Here is a 22,498-nt window from a genome sequence, read left to right on the forward strand (position 1 = left end):
AGTACACCTTTAGCCACTCTCCATCCCTCCTCTTGGTATGCATATTTTTGGTAAGTTTATCTAGGAAGGCAAACTTACCAAAACCCCACATTAATTGAAAAGGCAAGTGCTTGGATATCCTGCCAGATTTTGGATGTCCAAGCCTTCAAGCTTTTAGGTTCTAAGTACAAAATACTCTACCCATCGTTTATGAGACAGAAACATGGGCTCCATCAAAAAGCCTTGAACTTACTAGCACAAAACTTCAGGAGTCTGGAGAGTAAATAGGAGAGGGATTGCTAGACAAGGGAGGAACAATCAGTGCTCCAGGATTTTTCTGCAGAAAATCTCAATCATATGGGCTCAAGGAAATCATCAAGTTTAAAGAGTTAGAAGCTGTTTTGCTGTCATGGAAAATGTCTAGTGAAAACACAAAAGCCACCTTCTACTGCAAGCTGTGTCTCTTGGAGAGCATGGAGAGCAGGAACATCCAGGAGGGGTGGAAAGATAAACAAGGGACACAGGATGGCAGGTGAAACAGGTGAAAACAGAATTGCCTCCATTGCCTGATGGCTAGTTTACAATAATAAACACATTACAAAGGGAAACCTTTCAGTGTGGGAAGATAAAATCCAGCTGATCTCTGTGCCATTAGGGCACAGCTTAAGCCTAGGAGAGGAAAAAGATCAAAGAAAAAGATTAAAGGAAGCAGTTTTCAATTTTAAATTTTAAACACAGTCTTGATGTGACGGAAAGGAAAAGTAAGAACAGCTGAAAGACACCCTGAAAGGGTCAGGTCAGGGAGAGATGCCTTGGCTGAAGGTACTGCGGTGTTTTCCGTACTTGTCTGCTTTATTTTTAAACACCCAGAGCCTTTGCTTGAGCAACACTTCCTTGAACAAAAAGGAAGCAGAGGAGGAGAGAAGGGCTGTAAAGAGAGAAGCTAATGGGGTTGGAAAAATATGATCTCCCCAGCCATGAAAGTCAAAATTACTGTTTGAAACTGAATCCTCCTGGAGTACTACACAGGCATGGGGGAAAAGGGGAAGGGAGGGAAGGAAAGAAAGATTTATTACTTAAGCAGAACTAAAATTCTGATTTAAAAAAGAACCGTTCAATCCATATCCAAATTTCAGAACAACAGCAGATCTGAAACTGGGCTTGTAATATTTCCCTCTCCTTTGCATGCATAAAAAAGACAGGGAGGTGGACTGTGTTTTAAAGGGGAAAAAAGTCCCTTGATCTCATGAAGCCCTGAACTCTTATATTCCATTTATAGCTCTAGCTAGAATGACATCCCCCTTGATTATCAGGCTGTCCAATCCAGCTGCATGTGTCAGGACTGTATGAGGCACTAAGTGAAATATATATATGCCCTTACAGGGTTTAGCACATCGGGTCCACCTCCAGGGTACAGGCTGTAGCTCATTCTGACCACTGCTCCTCTCCCAGGAATCACTTGTTAAGTGGTTTTTGTTTGGTTTTTTTTTTTTTTAAGTTTTTTTTTTTAGGGCACTTTTACTTTCCAATTTAAGCAACACAAAATGGCACCAAAGAAGGACGTAAAGAAACCAGCGGCGGCCGCGGCACCGGCGCCTGCGCCAGCACCAGCACCAGCAGCACCAGCCAAGCCCAAAGAACCTGCCATCGACCTCAAGAGCATCAAGGTAAAGGGGGGAGCATGGCCTGAGGGGCCCAGGGGACAGGGAGCACAGTCCTGGCTGGGAGCTGCTCTGAAGGCTGGCCTGGGCTTGGTTCCGGTTTGGGAACTGCCGGGCAATGAATGAGGAACCTCAGCCCGTGGATTTGCTGAGCTGCCCCAGCTTTGGAGTGTTTCAGTAGCTGGAGGGTGTAAGGCATGGTGCATGATTTAACAAAGAGTGAAGCCTGGGATGACAAATGTTGGAGTGTGGACCTCAGAACTTTTTACTCAATTGGTACCAGTCTCTCTCTCTCAGATAAATTTAAAATAAACACACAACAAAAAAAACCCCAAATACCCTCAAGGAGGTACATGAGGACAGGAATGGGATTACTGAAACATGAAATACAATGTTTTCCCATTGCACTGTATGAAACCTCATCTTTTATAGTTTAAAATTCTTTTCCAAATTTTTGAACCACCTGATGACCCTTTGGTCATGTGCTTTGAGATCAATATGACTTATCTTTAAAAGAAACAAAACAAAATAGTTTTAAAAAGAGAGATTTGGCAGTTTTGCCTGTTCTCTTTTCATTTGCACTGTACAACAAACATTGGTGAGACCAAGAGCAAGAAAGCCACGGATGGAAGCATTTCAAGTGATTTCCTCTCATCCTTATATGTTTGCTGAGAATTTATAATTTGCTGCAAATTGAAAGCAACAAAGAGAAGGAGTCTTTTGGGGGTTTCCTTCTGACTGCACTGTCATTTGTTCTCCAAATGTCTTTAGACTTTGCATGCCAATCAACATCACTAACTGTTGTCCTGACCCTTTGAAGAAAACTCCCCCATTTTGGGAGATTCTTTACTTAGGAAAGAGGAGAGGGAAGCTAAGCAGTGAAGAGATGAAGAGACAGACTAGTTTCTCTGAGTAGGACTATAAATAGTTATTCTGTACCTACCTGGCAAGCTGATTGGTCCCAGGACCAATTTGCTAAATTCTACAGAAAGATTCACGCCTATTATGGGTAAAAAAAAGGACAAAGACTACTAATAAGATCTATACATGATGAATTGTATTTCAGATACCTTAACACATATAGTCCTGACATGTTAAGCCATTTACTGAAACTTCTCCAAGTTTACTTTAATTTTCCCAATCTATAGTTAGTATTTTTCTAAAAATGTATGTATCTTCTCATAAGATTGAAGCTGAAGCCATTGACAAGAGGGAAAAAAAAAAGGCATTTTGAAATATTTAGAATTTTGAAGAATAGATGAAAAACCCACTAGTTTTGAGCATACTGTCTGAAAATTAGATTAGGCCTCACATTGCACTAGATGATGGGGAACCAAGCTAGATTTCCTGCTAAATAAATGAATATGATTTGATAGCTTTCTATCTCCAGTAATCAGAAGAAAATAGAATTTTGAACTCCATTGAACCTAGCTAATCTATCTTTGTATAAACAATAATATATTATCAGTTAAAAAATGTCAAATTGCACTCTGAGGCATCTTTGCAGTTCACTCACTTACCCAAAGGAAATAGCAGCAAGAAATATGCACTGGTAGAACAGAGAGAACTATCCAGGTTTTGTCATATTCAGACTGATAAAAAAAAAGATAGAATTTAGGGAGAGTTTCTTTTGAAAGACACCAGACAAAATATTTTCTGCTGGGGTCCCAACCAATCACCATGGATTGTTACCTCTTTTCCTATTTTGAGAGTTCAGGCAGTGAAGGGAAAGAATCCCAGGTTATAAGTAATTTGTCTAGAATATGTGGCAGAGTCAGGAATGAGTTTTCTGAGTCTTAGCCCAGTCTCTCAATTTTTTCTCAGCACTTCCATTCAAACACCAAAGTCTCAGCATGATAAAAGTTACAGCACCATTTCCAGCACAACTTTGGAGGCAGGGAGTAGGTAAAAACTAAGGTTTTGTCTGGGACTCAGTGAATAATCCTGACCCAAGGCTCTTTACAGTGATTTACCAGACACAGAGACAAAACTCACATCACTTTAAACAAGGGGATCCACAGGGCTGTGCTTTCCTCCTCCGGGAATTAGCAGCCATGGCAGAGCTTGCTGCTTGAGAGAGGTGACTGGGAATGTCAGGCTGAATGCCACAATGATTTGGGGAGCCACACAGCAGCTAAATGCACAGAAAGGCTTTGTTAGCTTTTATAGACACATCCAAGCCCCTTGTTACAGCTGGAGTGGGTAAGGGGAGAGGTGCCCAACCAGCAGCCAAATAAGCCACATTTGGCTGTGCACTTCATTCTTAGTTGGCATCAGAAGTCATAGGCTCCAAAACAAAGATGGTGGTTTACAAACTTGAGCAGTGATTCTCTTGGGGGTACCTCCCCACTCAGACACCCTTCTTGGCCCATCTTCAGGCAATCTGGTTTTCTGGACTTTTTGGAGTACACATTTTGCAACTTTGGCGCTTTTTTCCCTCCTTCCTTAAGTGAACTCAAGCGAGGTTTGTCTATCACCATCAGAAGCTGTGATAAAGTTGTGACAGGCCATTGACTCTTCTCTGCTCTTCACTGATCTCTTCAAATTAACCAAATTGGAGCAAATGTTTGGTGATTTGCTAGTGCCAACAGCACCTAATATAAGATGTTCTATTTTTCAGCAACATCTAATGACTATAAAACTCAGTAACAGGAATATTGGTAGACTCAAATCTCTAAACTGAGCCCTTTTACAGCTCACCTTGGGCTACAGTATAACAACCATAGGAAGAGAGTGAAGGCAGGGATGAAGAATTTGCTTTTTAATGGAAATGTGAAGACCTATTTCCTTCTACTCAGGGAACAGCTTAAAAACTCAATCTTTGCACAAGCCTTTCCAGACCATATGTATATTTCCAATTTTCCTTGTTACTAATATGTCTTGGATTTGTATAGGCACAAAAGTTAAAAATTAAATAATAACTGAGAAGAGAACAGGGCAGTGGAAACAGCTGAGAGCCATCACTAGGAACCAACCATGATTAAAATCAAAATTACCATATAGATAATTTTTTTTAAGAGATCCCCAAGAATTCTGCAATTAAAATTGTGGCCCATGACTCTCCTAAAAACACAGCTTATGTGTTTTATCAACCTTCTTCTCCCACACAAGCCTGAGTGAGAAGAAATGTTTAACTCATGAGAAGCACTACTGGGGGTCTATTTCTGCAACAACTGGGATGAAACATGAACGATGCAGATGTCTCATGCTTGGTTTTGCAAGTGACAATGGGAAATGGATAAACTTCCCATTGCACAAATCTGCATAGCTTAGTTCCTATCACCAACATGAAAAGTATGTTGGTTTTCTAGTGGAAATTTAAGGGTCTTTCCCAGCCCTTGGACAGAGCCCAGGCTCATAAAGTCAACTAGGATGTTTAGGGATGCAAATGCTGAAGATGCTGAGGGCAGTGCTTCACAGGCTGCCACTCTGCAGATGGTGATCTGGATGTGTCCTGACCTGGTGTCACACTAGGTCCTTTACTTCAAGGACACAGCTGAGTATCTTCTCTTGAGTACACACAGAGACTGGGCAAGTGTCCACACTGGAAGTGAGGTTAGGGGTACACAAGGCTTCCTATACCTGCATTTTCAAGACTCAGACACCATGACATCAATTATGCCTTGCCCAACTGCAGATCAGACACCCAAATGTTTAGAAGAAAAACAATTAAAGGCTACCAATTAGTAAAGACTTGCTAAAATCTTGTGTAACTGTGTGATGCATGATGATGATGCCTGTTGCATGGATTGTTTCTAACTGCAGAGCTCTTAAGGCAGTAAAAAGTGTTTCTCCAAGTATCCTTATTTCTTGTTACATTCACCACTTGAGTAGGTCATCTCTGAAGAGATATTGCTTTGGATTTAACCAGAGAGAGAGAGAGAAACTCACTAAAATGCACTGACAGAAAGCTCCTGGGCTAGAGGGCAAGCAGCACTGCAAATGTCAGCTGAAGCACTTGGAGAGCTGTTGTGCTGCAGACAAACCCCACGTGAAGCTGTGAGAGCAGGAATGTCAACAGTGGCTTTGCTCAAGAGTGCTAAGGGCTTTTTTATGAGACAGCAGGTTTTTTACTTGAAACTTTTGGCTCAGGTCTTCAAATTGTGCCTGATTTATCTCCAGCTGTGACTCCAGAAGGATTCCTTAGGATGGGTGATCTGTTGGACAAGGTCACCAGTCCCAAGTGTCCTTACAGGTAGGAAGGGGACAAATGTCAATATGAATTCAGACTTAAGAGATGTAAAGGTGCCTCTCTGATGCCATCCAGACCAGCTTCCTGCTACTGCTTTGACCCAGCACCATCCAGGATCCAGCCCAGGACAGCCCCAGCCCCTGGCTCTGTGGACCTCAGCACTGACATGTCACAGCCCATGCTGCTGCCAAACCCGGGACAGGCAAGGCACAGCACAAAGGTGTCCCAGGAGAGGCACTTTGGAAAGGACTGCTGCACACCAAACATCCCCTGGGCACACTGTTGGAAACAACACACAAAAACCACAGCTTAGTTTTGTTTACAAAGCTTTCAGAAGAATTTTGCCTTCCTAAATTGCTGCTAAGCAAGAAGCCCATCAAAAGTAGAGACTACCCACATATATTAGTAGACATTTTTCCTTAATGTTGCTAACTGGAAAAATTGTTTGAAAAATAATGATTTTTTTTGTTTAATTTAAACAAGACCCATTCTTAGTAATTCACAGCTTTAGCAGCATTTAAAAAAGAATACCTGTGGCCTTTGGATGCTTTGGTGAATGGCAGACTTTGGTAGAAACAGTGGAAAGCAAATTACACAAAATGTAACATTTTAAGAGCTCACAGGATAACTCCAAGTGTTAACAGGAATTATGTGGCAGAACCTTAGACCCATCAAAACAACCCCACAATATTTCTAAAACACTGTTTTAAGCCCCTTCAGAGCACAGAGATGTTGTAAAAGATAGTAATCAGATACCTGAGTTAATCTTACATAAGGCAAGAAGAAGGTGACAAATTTAGCCAATGACAAGCAGAGAAAGAAGTTGTCTGTAAGGGGATCTGAAACAAGCAACCTGGAAATTTGCCCTTGTTTCACTAAGACTTTATTACATCTTATACCCACTGCCAAGAAGCACTTTCAGCTGGCTGGTTTACCACAGAGCACTTAAATGTCAAGTAGCAAGGGTTTAAATGACATTAATACTCTAACAGTGCCACTGGGAGGCATGTTAAAACAAGAAATCCCTCTAAAAGCAGAGCTCCAGAGCCTCCCATCTTGTCTATCCCCTTGATTATACACATTCCAGCACAAAAGCAATTAGAAATGGGACATGTTTACAAATGAGCCCAGCTGAAGGCACTTTGCCCCCTGAAGCTGGAGAAATGTGATCAAGAGTGCAGCAAGAGCATGTATCACAGCCAGACATTTCAGAAGGGCACGTTAGTTAAACGTCAAGGCTCATCCAAAAGTTTCTGCACAGCTGCAGAGTAACTGTGACGGTTTAAAAACCTATAAACTGGAAAGTGACACAAAATGCTTAGGAAAAAGGTCAAGTTAATCTGCAGTCAAGTCATTTAAACTCAGAGATATTTCTGAAGCAGTCTTTCAAATCTCAGAGTATCTCACACATGCAATTTTTTCTCCTGTATTAATGGGGGTTGTTTTTATTTTTTCAATTGTGTTTCTAGGCAGCTCTGTTCTCAAAACAGACCTCAGTTTCTCAAAAACTCTTCTTCTTCTAATGTTTCTCTGCCTTGTACAGCAGGAAGCTAAATCCATCAGGCTGTTAATTCTTACTCTCTAAAACCTGTGGCATTGATTGCACAAGTTATGGAACTGAGGCGAGGGATGGGAAAAGGACAACCTGCTTTTCAGAGGGGTTTGGAAGCTGTGTAATCCTGCACTCAGTGATGTCTACTAGAAAAGATGTGCAGCTGTATTAATCAAGGAGCAGACATTAATAGTGAGCAGGTATCATATAAACTACTGTAGGCACAATCCTATCTTAACTTCATAAAAAAAAAAAAATTAAACCTCTCCAGTCCTGAATAGAAGGCTAAATATACAATAAGTATCTTAGGAGAATCTCAAATTTTCTCCTCTCTGATTTTCCAAGATATCCAGTATGTCTTAGTATCTTTTAAAGAGACAGCACCTTGAAATAGCTGGTAATTCTCTAATGAACTTCTAAGATGATCTACTTCTTATTATTAAACAAATGGAGTAGTTTAATGCTTTAACTTCCAGCAATACCTTCTCCCAGGGTTTTCCATCCTGTCCAGACCTTTCCTGAGTTACAGGGAGCACAGGGCAGCTGCCTCTCAGCACAGTCCCAGTGCCCACCAGCCAAAAGAGGTGAGCACAGCATCACACTGCAAAGCTCGGGGCCCTAAGGCACAGAAACCAATGATTTGTGGGAAATCAGGAACTCTGTTAATAATTTGGAAATTTTTGTGGATTGAGTCTCCATTTAACTGGTGAAAAAGAGTTTGCACACAACCCCATCAGCCCCACCCCTGAGCTGGGACCTGGTCAGAATACCTCTGGCATGAGAATTACTAGAAAGTAGTCACAGACAATGCAAGGAAAAAACAAACAAAACAACCAAACTCAAAACACACTACCTTTTTCTTTGGCACAGATAGCCCTCTGGATAACAACTCTGCCCATAGGGCTATATGAAATTAGAGAATTCCAGGTAGTTCTGGTCTTTCCCATGTGTTGCAGTTGCTTCAACCTCTCATTCTTTTTGCTAGGGGTGGGGCATTCAGTTTTTGTAAAACTGAGCTCCCTGAAATATCCAAATCATCCCTAAAGCCTCAAGACCCAGTGTCCTCTGACAATGCAGAGAACACTGCCAGGATCAGAGCAAAGACCAGATCACTGCAAAATACTTTGTCCCTTTTGAATTTTCTGAAAGCTCCTTTTAGAATTGGAAATCTCACCTTTAATTTCTTTTAAGGAGTATTTGAAATATTTTTCATCTAGGCCATTTTGTAGCTGCCCTTACTGAAAGCAAGTACATTTTAACCTCCCCAACAGTTCTATTGTCTTAGAGCAGATTCTTAATTTAAATGAGTGCAACATGTCCATGCTAGAATATTCCTCCCCAGTAAAACTCTGTCTAGTGAGATGTTATTCAAGGATCAGTATTAAAATGAAGGGCTGATACAGTGCACTAATTTTTCCTTATCTGAACTCTGAGCCAAACTCCCATATGGTCAAAAGACAATCAGCTTATATGTAGGCCCTCTAAGCTGATAATATTTGATAGCCCATTTAAACCAGATGACTAATCCAGGTATCTGTATCTGTTTTTTATACCCAAGATAAATGCACTCCAATTATTTTCTGCTTGGCATCTTTTGGAATGAGTTTTATTGTAGCCAAACATAGAACCTACCTGTTCAAGAGAAGGAGTCTAAGTTTTCCCTAAAACAAAATCAAAAAACCAAACCAAAAAAAACCCCAAAACAAAAAACAAATTTAAAAATTCAAATCTGTTTTCAGGGGAACATTTCCTAGTTGCAAGCACTGGAGAACAAGATGCTGAAGGCAGAAAGAAAATTCCACAAAAAGCAACATACTCCATTGACCTAGACACCATTTCAGTCTTTCAAAAGCTCCTCTCTTAATGCATGGGGACTGATGGCCAAGGCCTTGAGGATTTTTCTCACTCACCTGAATTCCAGCCCCAGCCAGTGTAAATCAGGAACTCTGCACTGTGCTAAACCTATGTCAGCAAACCCAGGGCAAAACCATCAGCCCCCTTTCTATGCAGCCACACCTGGTTGTGGCTACACCATTGTGAACACACCCCTGTTCCCACAGGCTAATAGATTACAAATAGCAAAAAACCACCAAAATCCAGCAACAAACCAACCAAAAGCAAAGAACTGTTAGCAGAGTTTTTTTCATACTCAGTATAATTCCAGATATTTCTAAAAAATTGCAAATAATTTGTTTGAACAGAGCATTTTCCAGCTAAAATGGCAAGCTGAGAAAAATCTTTGCAGTTGGATCTTTATTTTTTTTAATAGGAGGTAGGAGGCTGGTATCTCAAATCCACTTAATTTGATTGCTCAGTTTTGTAACAACAGTAAAATAATCTGAATTTGATTCTCTCATTCAGAGCATTCAACATACTGAAAACACACAGTGGTGGAGGTTATGCTTCTCTTCAGGAGAGGAGCAAGCTATAAGAGAAGTTTTTCCTCACTAATCACATTTCATCATTAGACAACCAGAAACAGTGACTGCTTAGCAGGGGCAACCAATAGAAACTAAAAGGGGGGATTTGAGTTCAGAACTGGGAGTGTGCTGTTGTCACACAACCATTCCTGCCCTGGCTTCATGGCACTCTTGATCTTGTTGAGGCAACAGGGAATGGAAGAAGCTTGGAGCAAAGTTTGCCAATCCTTTTACAAGTCATAACATCCACTGAGGTATTTGACCTGGTCTTGGGGGATGCTGCATGGCAAGCCTTGAAACTGCAATCTCTACCTCCTGCTCCCTGTCTGCAGGCCCACCATGACCACCCTGCAACCCAAAAAGCAAATATCCTTTTCCCCACTGTGAACAGTCATCCTTCACAAAGGCTTTTGGGGTGCTGAGCTTCTATCACAGCTTCTCCTTTACCTCAGCCTCATAAACACCTGAGCAGCACCACATCTGTACACACCTGGGAGCTCCAAACCCAGCACCCTGGTGCCCTGCCTAACCCAAGCCCCAGAGGAAAAGCATCCTAGAGATCCCAGGCTCCTATGAATACAGATTTCCCACTGCCCTGCAGGGTACATCTACACATCAGCCACTAACTTCATACAAACTGCACAGATAATTTTTCCATCTAAAATGCTAAAAATTTGGGAAACAATGATCAGAGTGTGCAGAGGAAGAGCTTCCCAGAAGGATTGTCAGCTTCTCTGTTGACAGATAACTTTTCTGCTCAGTGTCAACAACTGGAACCCCTTGAGCAGACAGGCAGCAGTACTACTCCATGGATTATCCATGTTGAGCAAAGCCCAGCAAAGATGTGAGGACCATTCAACTGCATCTCACCCATCCTGCAAGCCACGTGTGGAACCAGCCAGCTCCTCACCCTCACTGCTCCTGACTCTACAGCTCATCAGAGAAGTAGAACCCTTCCCTATAAGGAAGTCTTGGTAGGTCTGGACAAGGAATATCTCCTCCTGATGGTATGGACCCAGAAAGTGCTGACATGAATCAAACTTATTGCTTGTCACTCCCTGCCCCTCTTCAGCCTCCTAAAAATAGCCATCATAAGATGTCTATCAAGACATGGATCCTCCTGTCACTTTGCCCTAAGAAAGCTAAAGAACTCGCCAAGGGGAGGGACCTCTTCCTTCTGACACCTAATCCAGGCAATGCCGTCAGCACTGCCAGATAAATAAGGGGAAGAAAGGCAAGGGAAGCAGGACCACTCTCAAGACCTCCCAGCTAATCCTTCCTGCTGTCTGCTGCTCTGCATTTCCAACTCAACCATGGTGGGTGCACTGCAATAGTTAGCAGCCAGCCAGTGTAGTTTACAGAAGTAAATAGGGCTTCTTGCCCATGATAGGTCTTGGGGGGTGGGGGAAGGACAGTTCAGGAGACAGTTTAGGTTTGCTTGGTTTTCCTGTTAAAACCTAAAGGTTTTCCAGTTAGCCTCCAGTTTTGAACCAGGCAACAGTAGTGGTGCAGCTCCCACAGCTTCTGACAGAAGGGTTACAATTTCCTAAGCTTTTTTTAATCAAATGCAACCAGCTAAAGTGGCGAGGAAAAATCATATTTTATATGAATAAATATAATATATTAGTACTGTATGAAACAGCGTGCAATCAAAAACTAATTTGAGACATAAAATTTAAGGGAATAATTTAATTTCTATGTTAATAAAAAACAGCTGCTTGTTTAGAAATATTACTTCAAATTGTATAACTAAAATGGATCTATGGTAAAACAGTAAATGGACCTGATGGCAATTAATTAGGGGTTTTTTTAGTTAAGAGACTTTCTATTTTTGTTGCTTCTTGCCAAGCTCTGTCTTTTCCTAGGATACAGATTTTAAGGAAAACTTTAAGAATAGACTTGCTGGTGGATTTTTATGCAGGAAGTTGCTAGATTAGGTTGCTATGGCCTGACTACATTAGGCAAGACAGAAGTGAAAGCCTCAGGTACTCGGTGCTATTTACTTTCTCTCAGTGCATTTTCAGCAGTACTAGTTCTCTTTTCTCTCTCTCTCTTTTTCTCCCCAACTGCAGTCCTTCTCTGCTGATGAAATCAATGGTAAGTGAAATCAAAGTTAAACTTTACCAGGGGGAAGGAGGGGGAACAAAATAGCTACCAAATGCTAAATATTCACTAGCCTTAAGAGCTCTTTTGCTATCTGCATTACTTCTGCACATTTGACAGGCCACATTTTTGCTCTTCTGGAAGATGACTCATGGATTGAGCTGGATGCTTTAGAAAACACACAGGTTCTCCCCCAGCCCCCCTTCCTAAGCTATTTTTTGTGATTGATTTCCTTCCAACAGATCGAGTTCTCCAAGGAGCAGCAGGATGGTAAGTTACAAGAGAGCTGATACCTTTTACATGTGTGTGGGTTCAAAAAGAGCTGTGGGCTCTTTTTAAGAAATTAACTTTTATAAAACAATGAGCTCAGACTTCCTCTGATATAAATCACCACACTCTTGACTTCAGAGCAGTGATGACTTATGCTGAACAAGAAGGTGGCTGTAGATCTACATGTAATTTATCTGGATGTTTGTTTACATGCTGTGTGAACTGAGAAGTTTATGCCATGACACAAAGAGGAAAAATACTGTCTCTACTTACTGAACATTCTTCACTTGTGCTCCTATTCTGGCTCTTCACAAGGATGCTGAAAATAAGTCTTGAACTTGACAGTCCCAGGGGAAATAGGCAGAAGGAGGACAACAGAAGGAGGAAGTGGGCTGAAAATTTAACTTAGCTGCAGTGACTTTGCAATCTCACATGAACAGAAGATGCAAGAGTTCTGTATGTCACTTTTGCCAGGAGGTGTTCTGGAGGCTGTTTTACTGTAAAAATATTCTTTTTAAGTATGGAAAGAGTCAGCAAATAAATGACTTGTGCAAATTGCTGCTTACACAATGGTGTGGATATGCTGCACTTCTTGAGCATCTTGCTATATTCTTTGATTCACAAGCAACTTGCAGCTTCCAAATTTTTTGTTTCAGTCTTCTAGAACGAGACAAAAAACCTGACATGAACAATAATTCTTACTGAAGCTCTGGAAATTTAATTTTAAGTGTTTCAAATAGGCTAAGAGATGCATTTGGGCTATATATTAAGTAATATTTTAAAAAGTCAAAAAATCAGTAGCCCATACAGTAGACTGAAGAAAGTGTTTAGAAAGGAAGATACAAGGATTTCCTAGAAATTCAGAGGGAGTGGAGTAGCTAGAAACAGGTCTTGAGAGAGCCCTAAACTTTGTGAAGATGAGCCTGCACTCGGTAACTCCATCAAAGCAATAAGGAGAGGGACAGTGCAGCAAGTGAGAAAATTCTCTTCTTGCAGTCCAAACTCTCTTGGTCACAAAAGAAGTCATTTGGACTCTTCCTTACTTCTTGATTCTGAAAAATTTTACAAAAGGATTGGGTGGTTAATGGAAAAATGTCCTCAATTCAAAGCTGCTGGCAAAATTTTGAAAGCAAAATATTTCTTTCAGCTTCCCTATGCATTTCAGATCATCCAGCTGCTGTATTTTTACAATGGCTGAACCAAGCAGCAGAGCAAATAGAAACTATTTGAGAGAGGGAGAATTTCCCAGGAGCAGATATGCCCACCCTCAGTAACTATTTCTATCTGCACAGGCTGATGCCCCAGCAGCTGGGTAATACCATCCTCAGACAGACTTTGAACATGCTTACTCCAGCAGAGCTATAAACTAGGATTGGCCCTTAAAAAAAATAAAAATTTAAAAATAAAAGCTTCAAAATAAAAACCCACAGCAAAGATATATTGCAGTGAAATGCATGCCTGAGAGACAAAAATCAATCTGTCCTTTTCTCCAAGCTGGGGAGCTGTGTTCAGAACTCAGTGACCATAAAACTTGATGGGATTTACAAAATGGAGAAACTCTCCTGATGGCTTTGCTGTTAGCACACTGGCATTGTTTTATACCTCACTGCAGCTAAATGTCATTGATTTAGTAGATGAAAGATCAGATCATACAATATAAATCACTACAGCTCCACCCATCTCAGCTGCTGGAGCTGATATCAGGAAGCTCTGCACTGGTCCAGAAGGCCATAATTTCATAGCCTGCAATGAAAGCTGCAAGGAAAGAGAGGTAGCAGCAAAGGGTTATAGATGTCTCACATGAGACAGTAAGAGGATTATTTTCAGATGTATTAGATTACAGCCTAGCAGGCTGACACTGTGGATCAGCACTTTTACTGGGTGCCAGCAACAACTCCATGGTGGTACAAGGAAGAGTAAAGCAAAACCATAAATACCTCTGCGTCACGCCCCCAGCACAAGATGAATGAAGACATGACCTGAAATGTGGCTTCTTACTCCTAAACCTGCCCCAGAGCAGAATGAACATGGCACAGGCTGCGGAACACAAAGCCTGTGTGGCTGCTGGATGAGAATCATGACCAAGGAAAAGACATTTTACTCAGTTTGCTTGGAGCTCAAGCACAGCATCATCAGACACTGCAGTGCAGAACAGATCAACAGCACAAACCAAGATGCTTGTGGCAATGGGGTTCAAAGACAGCTTTTTAGCCACCCAGTTGTCCTTTGTCCCCTCCTCTTTTTTTTAAAGCCACACTTCTTCATTCAAATTCTCTAAAAAGCCAAAAAATAGAGTAATATGATTGACATGGAACTTCACAACAGAAGATGAAGGCTGGTGATGCAATGAAGGCAACTACCTGTGCTGATTTTTGTAGGAGAAATGCCTGTACCCAAAGGTCTTGTCCAACAAGGGGAAATAAGTGAACACTGATCACTTGGCAGCACTGAAAGAAGTAAAGTGAAGTCACAAAGTGAACACACTGGAAAGGCACAGGAAAAAGCACCACATGAGTAATTCCACTGGAAAAGTGGAATATTCTTGCATCTGTAAGAAGCGGGGACAAACTACAAAGAATAGATAAAAAGAGGGAACAAACATGTTTGGAAATCACACTGTAAGACAATTTTAAGGTAAAACAACAGTAAAAGCATTTGAAATCCACCTTCAAGTTTCTTTTTAGCACTGTGTAGTTGAGGTGCTGGGATTGCAGGCAGAACCCACTGAAGCAGGCAAAGGTTTTGCACTGCCAGGCTCTTGAGCTCTGGAGAGATAAGGTGACGTGGATAACAACATTTTACCATCTGCTGCTACATCATGTGAAGGAACCTGTTCTTGAATGACAGTGTTGGTAGAGAACTTATCTTTCCCTGTACTTGAAATAGATACAGGGTCAATCAAAAAGCTATTGATGGCTATTACAGCCAGGAAAGACATGAAAGGTAGATATAAAAGTTTAAAAATAGTGAAACCAAAATGTCAGAGGGGAGGAGTTTTTCTTGGGACTATGGGCCAAAGATTCCCCTGGCTAACTCCCCTGGAGTCAGTGGAACAGTGCCAGGAAACAGCAGGCTCACATCTTTGTCAGCAGGGAGCTGCCTGGCTCAGTGTTGCTCTTCTCTTGCAGACTTCAAGGAGGCCTTCCTCCTCTTTGACAGGACTGGTGATGCCAAGATCACCCTCAGCCAGGTTGGCGATATCATCCGGGCACTGGGGCAGAACCCAACAAATGCAGAGGTCAACAAAATTCTGGGGAACCCCAGCAAAGAGGGTAAGTGCCCTGCTGTCCTTTGGGCTGCTCCTGAAATTGGGAACAACCATCAGGCAACAGCAATAGTCACAGCAGGAGAGAGGGGAGCTTGTGCTCTGGTGGGAAGCAACAATACATGGTATTTCACTCATTCCTTTGGAAGAGAATGATGCTGGTGGGGAATAGAGGAAAACCTGCCTAAGACATGGAGAATTCTCTGTAAGGACTGTTTTGGTGTCAGCTCAGTGTAGGTATAGCACACACTCATTGCCCACAGTCCATTAGTGCCCCAGCCTTTGCCTGAAGAGCTGTGGGTCCATTTCTAACAACTTTCAGTCCTTCCACTGCAAGGACTTCTGCAGAAGCCAAGACATTCCCTGGGACTGGAACCCACCTGACTGGAATGATCTTCCCAAAGCTCCTACAAACATGGGCACACCGAAGCATACATTGGTCATTTATTACTGAAGCCATTTTAAAATTCTTTTTCCTCCCTTTTAGAGATTAAAAAAAGGGTAAATACTATATTCCCCTCATTTTAACAAGGGCCTAGAAGCAGGTGACCCCTGATTTCAGTCATACAGGCTAAATTATATTCACATCCTCTGGCCTGGCAAAGACATCTCTGAGGAGCAATTTAGAAAGCTTTGGTACCAGCAGGAAGCATTGAGGACTAACACAGAGGTAAAATCATACCAGGACTTTCAGTGATTCCAGCAATAACTGAAAATGACTGATACAGCTGCATAGTAAAATAGGTTTTGTAACAACTGTGTAATGAGCAATATCTGCCCATCTATTTCCATCTATTATATTTTGTTGCTGCCCAGATGAAGGCTGGCAAGAAAGATACAGGAAGGAGGAAGAAAGAATAAAAAAAAGATTATTTTATTTAGCAGCCTTGCTCAAAAAAAAACCAACAAACTACCAAAAAACCCCAAAACAAACCAAAATGAGAAACACTTGGGGAAGTTCTCACTGAGGACAACAAGTTTTGCCTCATGAGAGGAAAGGGGTTAGATGGACTAAGCTCAGGAGGTCTTAAACCTCCATTGTGGACATGCCCAAAACTTTCCTAGTTTTCCTTAGTTTATTCTTTTGCTAATAGGCTCTGCCACCACATCCAAGAGACCCTGAAGAGACCAGTAACTTGTGAGCAACCTCATCATCTTGTCTAAGTCCCCTCATCCCATTCTGGTCACATTTTCTCCATTGCTGGGGATCAAGATTTTTGTTTGACTGTATTCTACAGTTCCCTCACTCCCCAAATTTTTTCAAAGATTAACTCATGCAGCAAATTTCATTTCTGAAAGAAAAATAAAGCATACAACACTATGTGAGAAGGATCATGGATGTGAAAACTAACTCATAGGATAAGAGAATCCAGATTCTGCAAAAGAACTATCAACTTCTGAGGCAAAGACTAAAGGCTACAAAGAGCTGTGAAAAGCTCTCCCACATTTGAGGGCAAATATGCCTAAAGGAATACACTTACAAACACCTAGCATGTAACAACTGGTGTTTTTTTCCCAGAGATGAATGCCAAGAAGATTACTTTCGAGGAGTTCCTGCCCATGCTGCAAGCAGCTGCCAACAACAAGGAGCAGGGCACCTTTGAGGACTTCGTTGAAGGTCTGCGTGTCTTTGACAAGGAAGGCAATGGCACAGTCATGGGCGCTGAGCTCCGCCACGTGCTGGCTACTCTGGGTAAGGATCATCCTCTCTGCAAGCACTTCCAGAGCTCTTTGCAGGCATGAGAGAGGAAGGAAAGGTAGCCCAAACAGTTTGAAGAGGTAGGAGGCCACCAAGTCAGACAAGACTTTGGGTTTCCTAACTTGAATCCACAAAGAAAGCAATCAGAGATTTGGGGTTCCCGCTAAAAACCAAAGGGAAAGGCTATGACATCTAAATTCAGACAAGATGTTAATACTGACTGTTATTTGATGAATAGAGAGAAAAGTCTGTACATCTCAGTGGCATAACACAAATGGACAAAAGTAGAGGATTTGCTGTACAGATATTTCTTTACTCTGTAGGAATAACTGGAATTCCTATGCATATATGTCTCTGTCTTCTAAAGAAAGTTAAAATTCATTAAGCTTATGTAATATATAGGTGTTTTTTCACTAACTCAGAGAATAAGAAAAGCCTTTGGAAAAGCTGTAGGTTTCAGCCTCAGTTCTGTGTGGAAGAATGAAACGAGTTCTCTCCACTCCCAGGTGAGAAGATGACAGAAGAAGAAGTAGACGAGCTCATGAAAGGTCAGGAGGACTCAAATGGCTGCATCAACTATGAGGGTAGGTGCAAGAGCTCAACACCCATCCTACACTTCTCCTTTCTTTTACAGTTTCACTACAGTGGGCATTTAGCTTGTCAGGCAGATGAGACAAAGCTCCAGCTGAGTCAGGTCAAAGGCCCTGTGTGTGAGAACAAGCATGGCAATGTGCTCATCCTGCAGTCACACCATGCCAGAGACCCCATTCAGACACAGCACAGGAGGCTGTTCTGGTCAACACCAAATCTCTGGACTCTGACTTTCTGCACAGCAGTTGCAGTGATTGTATCCAATAGCTACTGTCTTATCCCATTTAAGCAAGAGGAGAACTTGATTTGTACAACATCAAACACTTAAAATTTTCTATCACCATATCAGATCAAATCCAACCAGGTACATATTTTTAATGCCATCAACTCATGAACAGCTTTTAATTTTAGGGCTATTTCCCAAAGTAATATTTGCTGCTCTTTCTAACTAGCATATCTGTATTTTTCCACAGCATTTGTAAAGCACATCCTGTCAGTCTAAGAGGAATTCTCCAGGTACCAAATGGTATGTTCTTCTCATTTGTACACTTAACTTCATCTGCTTGCTATCCATAAAGGCTTCTATAGACCCATGGCCAATAGAGCTACAAAACCATGCCACCAACATTTCCCCAACAATATGAAAAGAATAAAATGAGACTGTTGTCCAAAAGCAAAGATAGCTGGACTGCAGGTTCCTTGCTCTTGTTCACAGCCCTGTAACTCACTGGAGTTCAGTAGATTTTTCAAACACAATGCAAATTGACAACCTGAGACATTTATCCTACAAGCACAATTGAGATTGTTTTTAAATGGAAATCAAAGCAACACCTTCCAATAATTTGTAGATTTCTAATAAGACAGAGCAGCCTGAATACTCACATGAGTTACTTGAGAACAAAATAATCTTCAAACAAAATAATCATCTGAAGAAGAATATTGTCACAGAAGAATATTGATCAATAGCCAAAAGAGGGCTTCAAAAGTACCCAATTATTTACCGCTTCTCCTACAAGTAGGGGAAAATAAAAACAACAACCCCTCCCTGCCCCCTAGCATTTATATGCTACTATTTTGTCCAGAGGATGGGAAAAAAACCCAAAAAAAATCACAAAAAACAAACACCAAAACAGCAGCTGTCTTTAAAATGCAAACAAACTTTTGTGGGTTTCTGTGAACTGTCAGTTATTCTACCCAAAGAAATACACATTCCCAACTGTATGAAACAAACACCTCAAAACAGAAATCAAGGGCTCAGTTTGTCATTTAGCAATTGTTTCTTCAGCTAACATTAACTTCAAATACAACTCTCCCATTCCTTCCCAGAACAAGCCAAAATTAGAAAGATCAGCTGGCACTCAAGATTTGCCTGAAATTCTTGCTCAGTCTGTCACCATCAACATGGAAACTGCATAGAACTGGATGATAAGACTCCAACCCTACCATTTTTTTACCAGCACATCCATGGATATCATCTTTGGTCATTGAAAAAACCACATGGTGGGTTTTTTTGCTTTTTCCAAAGCAAACTACATGGAATAAACTCTACCATCCAGGGTCCATCCATCCCACCCATCTCTTTCCATGTTATTTGCATTGAAACAATGTAATTTATTGGAAAAATAAAACATCCATAAATCCTTGTGGTCACTTTGTGGCTATGAAGTCTTTTTTTTTTCCCCCATCTGTTCAAACCCACTCAAAACAGCATTCAGCAGTTAATTAATTTTCCCTGTACATTGCATACCATAAAAATAAAGTTTTATAAAAAGTATAAATATGGACATTTCCAGTATCACTTGACTTGGTCTTAATGAAAAAGTCTTTGGGGTCTGGGAGGAGGAATAATTAATTAGGACACTATCACCAGCATCAGCATTTACAACATTTTTGGAAGAAGGCCTGGTATCTGTTGTCAGAACAGCTCCAAAAGTGGCAAGATCCAAAACCAGACAGGATAATATAATATAATATAATATAATATAATATAATATAATATAATATAATATAATATAATTAATATAATTAATATAATTAATATAATTAATATAATATAATATAATATAATATAATATAATATAATATAATATAATATAATATAATATAGGCAGGATGGCCCTGCTGCAGGGGACTGTGCAGAGCCACTTTTCCCAGCCAAATCTCCTCTGTACTGCTGCAAGAGCAGGTAAGCAGCACTCTCAGGAAAGAATCCTCCCTGCTGCCTTTATTTACAGCTTTAGGGACAGCTAGAAAGAGCAATCAGATGTTATTACAGACACTCTGTATCTGGGAACAGGCCCAGCACCAGGCAAGAAGAGGCCAACTACCCCTGCTGCAGCAACAGTGGGAATAGCCATTGCTCAGGGAAGTATTGTTACATCCCTGCCCTTAAATAAAGAGAGCTCCTCTCTCTTCCTTAAGTGTTCATGAAACTCCTTTAATCCCCATCTGGGTATCAGCCTGTTCTATTAAAATCCTACCTTGCCTTATTGAGCTGCTATGCACAAAATGGCCATAACTCAAGTGCCAACAGGTGCAGGGGGGGTGGCTGGCACCAGAATAAACCACAGCCGCTCAAACAACAGCTGCCCCTTCTCTGAGGCTTCCCAAAGAATCTCCATTTAAACCCTCACCATGCTGGCACACAGGGCCAAATGAACCTGGGAATTCCACCCTGCCCAGAGACTTCTGCCAGCAGATCGTTTACAAAGGGTTGGGGTTGCTCCACTCAAAATGCAAAAAAAGCCTGGATGGAAGAAAGAAGTAAAAAGGAGTTATTAAACTTTGTCCTGAAAGGGCAATTTTAAAAAGTGCAGGATACATGAGCAGACTCAAAACACTGCTTGCTACACATCCTCAACATCCTGTCTGTACACCCATGCTCCAAGCAGTTTCTCTTTTCAAGAAACTGTGGACCTCAGTTGGGAATGGAAAAACTGAAAACCAAACCAACATTTTATATATCTCTATCTATCTCTATCTATCTATCTATCTATCTATCTATCTATCTATCTATCTATCTATCTATCTATCTATCTATCTATCTATCTATCTTTCTATGCTGTCAGCCTCTTTTTCACACAGCACTGATATATGGTCACAAACCTGCCTAGTCCAAGGCTGGACAAGGCCCTAAAGGAAAGGCTGAATTTTCCATCACAGGTTTTTTTGGGAATTGCAAGTTTTACTAAGTTCTGAAATATTTGGGGCTCAGGCAACTCACAAAGTCAGATGACTTCGCACCATCATAGAAGCAGTTTTTAAGCAGTTTTAAAAACTAGAAGTTTTAAGCTCACTAGTTTTTAAAAACTCACATTCAAATTTTTGTTTAAAACAAAATGCCAGATTATGGGGCATAATGAGGCTGACAGTGTTTCTCTGGATTCTAATTGCAAGAAATCAAGGTAATACTAATTACATTACTCTTACTCCTCAAAAATTAAAGTACAAATAATTGTTGCAGACAAAACTGATGAAAATGAAGAGAATACTCCTTTCCTATTAAACTGAGGTCAAGCCTTAGAGTATTTCATAGAGCTGGAGTGGATTTTTATTCTATCCAAAGGTTTTAGCAATTTTAAAATATTTTCGCCTAAATTGACATAAATATCTGGAAAAAATGTTCACATTCTCATAAGATCTTAACTCAGTCATTTATAAAGAAAAGCAAATACTTTAAATACTACTAACCTCTTTCAGCTAGTGACACCTTCAACATAAACCCTTTTTATTCATCCATTTTGAAAATGAAGAAACAAGATGAATTGGAAACCTAATGAAAAGGGATTTTGGGGGCTTTTTTGAGAAACACACAAAACTGTATTAAAATCAGCTTTGATTTCATCAATAAATCCCACTGAAATCATATTAATCAATAAATCTCATTGAAATTCCCACCAAAATCTGAAAGCACAGTATGGAAATGCATAAACAGCTTTAGTGCCTCATCTGTAGGAGAGCAGAGAAACCTCTTACTTTGGCTCAAAACCATTTAAAGGTTGATCTTTTTTCAACCTGCTGCCTCCATACTAGTAAAACAAGCATCACTCAGAGATTTGTTCCTGGAGAGTGCTCCTCACAAAAGGCTGCTTGCTCTTATATTTTGTGTTCACCTAAGGAAAGAAATACTCTGCACAACCAACCCCTCCAAGAGTGGCTGGAGGCCCCAGCAGCTGAGGAAGGAAAGCCAGCCTGCATCTGTTCAGGCTCTGAACAGAAAAAGCAATTCTCAGTCTCTGTCATCTGATCCCTCTTGCCATCACTGCATTTGCTTTGTATTTTAAATAGAACATGGTTAATGAACATACTTTCCACTACTCCACCCAAGTGACAGTTTAACTCCTTGGGACCAAGGCTAAATTCCCAGAGGAAGGTCAAGCTGTGAGTCACCAGTCCTTGGTATGCAGCACTAGAGCCAGCAACTGGCACAGGGAGCAGGGCAGCCTTCTAAACTCAGGTGGAAGTGTCAGAAAGTTTGACAAGAGGTGATTCCAAGGATGTAACTGTGCTCTGGGTAGAGCTGTGTTCATTGAGTTAGCCACTATCACACATCTCCACAGCTGTTTCTGCCAGGCCAGGGACAGCCAAGAGGCCTCTCAAAGAAGGGGGTTCATGTGCACAGAGCAGAATGGATTTCAGCCAGCAGGGAAGTGCAAGAGGAGCAATGTCCCTCAATCCAGCACTGCTCAAGGGTCCAGGTCCCTGTCTAGGTAAAGGCAGAGGCTGTTTTCCATAACTCACAGGGCTTTTCTTTGAAGGTATCCTAG

General features: G+C 41.1%; 1 protein-coding gene across 1 annotated transcript; it reads left to right on the top strand.

Annotated features, from left to right (window-relative positions):
• Positions 1-1,372: 1,372 nt before the first annotated feature.
• Positions 1,373-19,380, top strand: MYL1 (myosin light chain 1). The gene is made up of 7 exons (XM_058028272.1): positions 1,373-1,646; positions 12,150-12,177; positions 15,306-15,449; positions 16,962-17,135; positions 17,648-17,725; positions 18,206-18,258; positions 19,059-19,380. The coding sequence occupies exons 1-6, from the start codon at positions 1,524-1,526 to the stop codon at positions 18,232-18,234; spliced, it is 576 nt and encodes a 191-aa protein (XP_057884255.1). The 5' UTR covers positions 1,373-1,523; the 3' UTR covers positions 18,235-18,258; positions 19,059-19,380.
• The last annotated feature ends 3,118 nt before the right edge of the window (positions 19,381-22,498 follow it).

The sequence above is a fragment of the Melospiza georgiana genome, chromosome 7, assembly GCF_028018845.1.
Source record: "Melospiza georgiana isolate bMelGeo1 chromosome 7, bMelGeo1.pri, whole genome shotgun sequence".
Taxonomy (NCBI): domain Eukaryota; kingdom Metazoa; phylum Chordata; class Aves; order Passeriformes; family Passerellidae; genus Melospiza; species Melospiza georgiana.

Excerpts from the sequence above, each read along its gene's own strand:
- MYL1 (XM_058028272.1), top strand. The coding sequence starts at position 1,524 with ATGGCACCAAAGAAGGACGTAAAGAAACCAGCGGCGGCCGCGGCACCG. Across the intron at positions 17,136-17,647 it reads CCACGTGCTGGCTACTCTGG|GTGAGAAGATGACAGAAGAA; the intron begins GTAAGGATCATC and ends CTCCACTCCCAG. Across the intron at positions 17,726-18,205 it reads TGGCTGCATCAACTATGAGG|CATTTGTAAAGCACATCCTG; the intron begins GTAGGTGCAAGA and ends ATTTTTCCACAG.